The 6558-nt window shown below is 44.3% G+C and overlaps 1 protein-coding gene across 3 annotated transcripts in view; it reads left to right on the forward strand.

Annotated features, from left to right (window-relative positions):
• Window positions 1-815: 815 nt before the first annotated feature.
• Eif2d (eukaryotic translation initiation factor 2D) overlaps window positions 816-6558 on the forward strand; it is a 24256-nt gene continuing 18513 nt past the window's right edge. For 2 of the 3 annotated variants that reach the window (XM_028764687.1, XM_028764688.1), the window contains exons 1-5: window positions 830-1065; window positions 2056-2246; window positions 3406-3489; window positions 4138-4228; window positions 5254-5361. In XM_028764687.1, the coding sequence (XP_028620520.1) occupies window positions 1010-1065; window positions 2056-2246; window positions 3406-3489; window positions 4138-4228; window positions 5254-5361 (530 nt within the window). In that variant the 5' untranslated portion in view covers window positions 830-1009. Of the gene's footprint in view, window positions 1066-2055; window positions 2247-3405; window positions 3490-4137; window positions 4229-5253; window positions 5362-6558 lie in introns of all 3 variants that reach the window. The other variant, XM_028764686.1, reaches the window with a different exon arrangement.

A 6558-nucleotide genomic window follows, 5' to 3' on the forward strand; every position in this document is an offset into this window, starting at 1 on the left:
ACGGTAAAAGGGCACTCTGCTCTATAGATCTGATATGCAAACATTAGCTTAATAGAACCTAAGCAACCTAGGTTTAAGTTTAATTTAAACCTAAGTTTAAATCCTTGCTCATAGACTACACAGTTGTTTCTCTCAGGGAAGCCCCATCTTTGTTCTCAGACTTTGTTACTAGTTTCCTGGGCAAACCGGAATCCAGCGTGGAGTGTATTCCTTGTTGCTGCTATTATTGCCACGAGCAAATTAAACATTAAGGAGGAAAAAAAAATCCTAGCTGAAGCCTTTAGTTTACAACACCATGTAAAGATATGAATAAATAAAAGCCTTTAAGCATTTCAAAGCTTTTTAAAATTTTTTTGGTTTTTCGAGACAGGGTTTCTCTGTGTAGTCCTGGCTGTCCTGGAACTCACTCTGTAGACCAGGCTGGCCTCGAACTCAGAAATCCACCTGCCTCTGCCTCCCAAGTGCTGGGATTAAAGGCGTGCGCTACCACCGCCCGGCTCAAAGCTTTTTTTTTTTTTAAAGAGGGGAAATAAACCGCATTCAATAAAATCTGGAAGTTTAATAAAACATTAACTTAAAGAATTTTGCGGACTTGAAGCATGTCGAATAGACTGCAAGCTGGTAGTTTCTTCTCAATGCCGTTTCTAAAGCGGACCGGGCAAAAAGAAGACAATCAGGACGCTGTTTGCACAGCTGCCGTCCCTTACTACAGACACGCAGCCTGGAAGCTACACCGGGTAGGAAATGGAAGACCGGGAGCGGAAGTTCCGGAGTCCGCCCCGCCCCGCCCCTCCTCACCCGGCGTTGCGTCAGTTCCGGAACTAGGGCCGGCCTGCGTCAGGGCTAGGGCTGTAAAACTACGTGCCGGGGTTCCTAGCCGGCTGCTTTTTGGCGCCGACTCCTCAGCATGGCTGCCTCCAGGGTTGAGGACCCGGGAGCTGCCACACCCTCGTTTTGTTGACCGCCTCCGGCGTCTGTGCCTTCTTGTCTTTCCTGGGCTCCAGCAGACATGTTCGCTAAGGCCTTTCGGGTCAAGTCCAACACAGCTATCAAGGGATCGGACAGGTGAGGGAGCGCATACTTTTGCTTAGCCTAGCGAAGCTCCTACACAAGTAGAGCTGCACGTGGAGACCCCAGGGAGCCAAGCAGAAAGGTTAGAAACATTTTTGAGGATGAGGTATGGGGTGTCTCTTATCTTCCAGATGGTCTTTTGGGCCATAAATAAAGTTGAGTTAGCGTGTACTGGGCTCAAACTAGGTCTTGTGGGAGATGTAAAATGAGGGAATATAAGTTCTCCACGGAGTTTAGAGCCCATGGGAGAACTCAGATGGTGTACCGAAACTAAAAGGATAGGGAGAAAACGCCTTAACAATTATTCCTGGCCGGAGAGACCGGTGCCGTGGGGTGGCAGAGCATAAGGAAGCTATGGTAATGAGAGATGTTAACTCTCCTTTTTCAGTCAGTGTCGTAGATACGGATAGCTCCGCAGGGATTTTGGAGCCAACTTTCTCTAGGTATCATTCTTGGTGCCATAGTAGCCTTTTAATCAGAGGCTGACAGATTGCTAACCAGTCTAAGACAGGAATGGGGAAGGCATGTGAAGTTATCTGTGTTTCCAATGACTTTCCAAAGACTAACTTCGATTGTTCAGTGAAAGTAGGTGTTCCGATGGGACAATATGCCCAGGAAGTTGTGAAAATAGATAATGAATAAGAAAGATAATAGGATTTGGGAAGGCTGAGAACGGGGAGTGAGGAACCAGGCAGTCTTCAGCCTTTATGATTTGTATAGTCATTCTGAACGTCTGTATTTATTAATGTCCATTAAGAAGATACCATTCAGCCGGGCAGTGGTGGCGCACGCCTTTAATCCCAGCACTTGGGAGGCAGAGGCAGGTGGATTTCTGAGTTCGAGAGTTCGAGGCTAGCCTGGTCTACAGAGTGAGTTCCAGGACAGCCAGGGCTATATGCAGAAACCCTGTCTAGAAAAAAAAAAAAAAAAAAAAAAAGAAGATACCATTCATGGCCATTCATGGCGCTGGTGTACTTTCTGCAGGAGAAAACTCCGGGCTGATGTGACAGCTGCTTTCCCCACCCTTGGAACCGATCAGATCTCCGAATTGATACCTGGAAAGGAAGAGCTAAACATCGTGAAGTTATATGCTCACAAAGGGGAGGCAGTGACTGTGTACACAAGTGGTGGTAACCCCATCCTGTTTGAACTGGAGAAAAATTTGTATCCAACAGGTATGGTAACAAGATCAAATGCCCGGACTACAGTCCTTGTGTAACACTTTATTCTCTGTTTATTTGGTTTGGTATTTGTTTTTGTTTTCCCTCATAAACATGCCTTTTCAAATAAAGCAATACAGAATTTCCCCATACCCTGAGGATCTTTTGAGACCTAATGTTTCTAGAACTGACCCTTTCAAGTCCGGAAATTGCCATAAGAGGGATAAAAAACAAACAGACCAAAAAATAAATAAATGTAAATAAAAATAAAATGGAAAAATGGCAACGCAGAGTTCTGAGATAAAGAAGCTTGGAGTATTGGGAGAGTGCTGAAGTGTTGCAAAAGATGGAATTTTAGATGTAAAGAAAATATCCTGTAAATCATCTGTAAAGGCTTTTTCCTAACACAGTGGAGAAAATGTAGGCTCGGGACTAAGCTGCATCAGCCACACACTTCCCGTGTGTTGTTTCACAGTGGGATTTCTAGTAAGAGTCTCTGCTTTTTTATCTTCATCACAGATTTCCTTTCTCCTTTCCATAGCAGCTGACACCTTTGTCCCTAGGGGCTTTTCCTCCAAGGTTGTATGTATGCAGCAGTACAATCCAGCCTACTTAGGCAGATCCCAATTCTTCCTCCAGCTCACTGCTGTATTTGAAGACAAATACAGACCCCCCCCCCAGGAGTTCTATTGCTTAATTACTGTGAAAATAAGGACTCAAAATATAAATATGAGAAAACTTCAAATTGTCTTACAGACTGGCTATCTGTTTTGGGGTCATTTGGTTTTGAAGTCATGTATGGAAGATGGAAAATGAGGGAACACAGGCACCCTGTCCTCCACAGGGTTTAGAACCCCGTAATTCAAGGGGTTTAGAGCCCATGGTTTGTGCCCCAGATTTTAGTTCACTGTGGCTATTTTCTGCTTGCAGTCCTGAAGTAGCAACAGGTGCCACCAAGTCTCAGCAGTTTCTAATTCCCAGGTGTTACTAGCTCTCTGATTTCTTCCTGAAGGCAGTCTCCCCGGCAAGGTTTTTGAATCTCTGTAACCTTGAGCTGAGGTGTTATTTTCTTTCTTTCTGAATTCTAAGAAAAGTGAGCACAGTGTTTGACATTTCTAGTTCTCCAGCAGGCAGTGCTTCTTAATAAGTGTTTCCTGGATCTCTTTTGGTACAGTGTACACACTGTGGTCCTATCCAGATCTTCTACCAGCCTTTATAACATGGCCTCTGGTACTCGAAAAACTGGTTGGGGGAGCAGGTAAGAGAATTTTTCTATATTCCAGTTATTGTTTGTTTTTTTTTTTTTTTCTTTTTTTTTTGGTTTTTCGAGACAGGGTTTCTCTGTGTAGTCCTGGCTGTCCTGGAACTCACTCTGTAGACTAGGCTGGCCTCAAACTCAGAAATCCGCCTGCCTCTGCCTCCCAAGTGCTGGGATTAAAGGCGTGCACCACCACCGCCCGGCTTTGTTGTTGTTTTTGTTGGTTTTTTTTTTTCCAGTTATTGTTTGAAATCTCTTCAGTAATTATCTGCCACCTTATAAGGTTACTCATTTCTGTGTTCTTATGTTAAAAACTGTATCCACTTCCTGTGTGTGTGTGTGTGTGTGTGTTTGTTGTTCCTCTAACTTATCCATGAGTTGTCTGGACATCTCTGATCCTGTTGTAAGCTGTTTATAAGTAATGTGAAAGCAGTTTGTGACCTGCCACGTTCTGTAGTTTAAATCAATAGGGAATTTTAGCAAGTAGAACATTGTGCTTTTATCTGTGAGACCTGAAATGGAGGGCTGACTCTCAGGTTTCCATTTTCACTGTGAATAGTGTAATTGATACATGTTTCTTTGTCAAGTGAATGGTTGTATGATAAAGTAAAGCATGAAAATGACATTAAGTATTTTTATTTGCTACAGATTTGATGCTGCCTGGGGTAGTGGTGCCCCCTACTGGTCTGCCTCAGGTACAGCAAGGCGACCTCTGTGCCATTGCCTTGGTGGGGAACAGGTACTGTGTCAGTCAGTTGCCTTTTGTGTGGGATGTGTGTGTGTGCTGAACAGAGATACAAGGGAGGTGGAGGACAATGACCGATTTCAAAGCATCAAGAACTGAAAGAAAAAATAGTTTCTCTGGAAGGAGCAGCTAGTGGGCCCTTGGTGGATGACAACAAGCCTGTGGAGAGCCTACAGATCTGATACGCATAAGATGTTTGCTGAATGTTTAAAACCTACTTTAGAGATAACTTTAGCTTTATAGAGTTATGTAAGAGCTGGTGCAGAGTTCTGGTACACACCAGCATCTCCAGCATTCTGCAGTGACCACATCTTATGGGACCCATTGCAGTTATCACTGCTAAGGAGTGTTGTCCTAAACTAGGACGTTGCTGGAACATACTCAAGCCTTCTTTGTATCTCCGAAGTGCTGGTTTAGTTGTTCTGTTGTGAGTATATTTCCCATTCAAGTGTCTATTTACAATACCACAGTGTGCCAGGCGGTGGTGGCGCACGCCTTTAATCCCAGCACTTGGGAGGCAGAGGCAGGCGGATTTCTGAGTTCAAGAGTTTGAGGCTAGCCTGGTCTACAGAGTGAGTTCCAGGACAGCCAGGACTACACAGAGAAACTCTGTCTCGAAAAAGCCAAAAAAAAAACCAATACCACAGTGTGCTTACCTGTCTCTTTTTAGCTCCCTCTATAAGTAACATTCTCTTACCTTTCATTATGTTCATCCACCCACACCCCCCAACTGCATCACTACTCATGTCTTTAATAGCTTTATGGAGATGTAGTTTACGTTCATAGAGTTTGCCTATCTTGAATCCACAGCGGGATGGTTTTTAGTGTGTTCATAGAGTTACTGAGCCACCACCACGCTACTGCTTTTTTATGCCAGGGCCTTATGCCTGCCAGAGGGGAGCTGTTCCTCCACTAACTGAACTGTCCCCCCAGCTCCCACTGCTCCTTTTAAAAGAGAAACCAAGAGTCATTGTACAGACAGTGTTCTGCCTGACTGTTATCCCTGCCTTCCTCCCTAGAGCGCCCATTGCGATCGGAGTGGCTGCCATGTCCACTGCTCAGATGCTGGCTTCAGGCCTGAAGGGAAAAGGCATCTCTGTGCTCCACACTTATCAGGACCACTTGTGGTGAGTGCATTGTTTCTTCTGTTTACAGAGAATGAGGTGGGGTGGGTGATGGGGAGCATGGATAGAGAGAAAATGAACCTAGATTCAGAAGTGCAAGGATTTGTCCAGGCACATCCTCCTGCAACTTGTGGACCCTAGACTGCCATCTGTTTGCCAAATGTGGGGGAAAATACATTTTCTTTGTCCAGACAAGAAACTAGAGACAACTTTGGTTATTTTCTAGGCCCAAAATTGTCCCAGACAGTTGCCCTAGGCTTAGGAATGGTTTGTCCTGCCCTGCACTGTGGTGATGTCCATATACTGCTAGCTACTCTGGCTTTGTCCATTATGTACATTTTAGACATTTGGTCCTAAGGCAAGTGCTTCTGAATCCAAATCAGTTGTCAGACAGCAGATAACTGATTACCTTATGCTGTTCAAGTATCACATCTCAGGATTCTCATTATGGTGCATGCATTCTGGCTATAACAATACACATGCCTACAATCCCAGCACTCAGGAAGTTCACACCAGTGGTTCTCAAGTTTCAAGTCAGCCTGAACTACATAATGAGACCCTATCTCAACCTTCCTCTCCCCTTAGCACCCTCCCTCCCTTGCAAAACAAACAAACAAACAAACAAACAAACAAACAAACCCAAACCCCCCCAAAAAATAGTTCTACTGCTTTTGAGAAAAACATTTATTGTTTGAGAAAAGTGACCTTAACCAGACAAGGAGCAGAATGTACGTTCCGTAATAAGGAATCCTGTCAGTAGCTTCCTCAACTGCCAACCCCCACTTAAAAACATTTATCTGGTCAGGATACCCCACATGTACTATCAAAACTATTAATAAGCCTCACTCACTGCTACTATTTGTCAAAACTGACAAGCAATGTTTAACTGACATAATCTTGGACAAAGGACATGAACTTTACTGTGTGCTCTGTTCTGTAGCATCACAGTCTTAAGGTTGAAGAGTAAGCCATGGTAATCTTGACACTGCACATTAGATTGCATTTGTTTGAACAGAGTCCATGGGTTTTATACTTAAGGTATTTGTACTGTGTAAAATAGACTAAACACACTGGGCTTGTATTTCACCAAACTGGTAGATTCTTAATCGTACTCCTTCTCCTCCCCTCCCCTTCCTCACCTCTCCTTCTCCCTTTCCCTCCCCGTCTCTCTCTCTCTCTCTCTCTCTCTCTCTCTCTCTC

This window comes from Grammomys surdaster, unplaced genomic scaffold (assembly GCF_004785775.1).
Source record: "Grammomys surdaster isolate TR1022 unplaced genomic scaffold, NIH_TR_1.0 145, whole genome shotgun sequence".
Lineage (NCBI taxonomy): Eukaryota > Metazoa > Chordata > Mammalia > Rodentia > Muridae > Grammomys > Grammomys surdaster.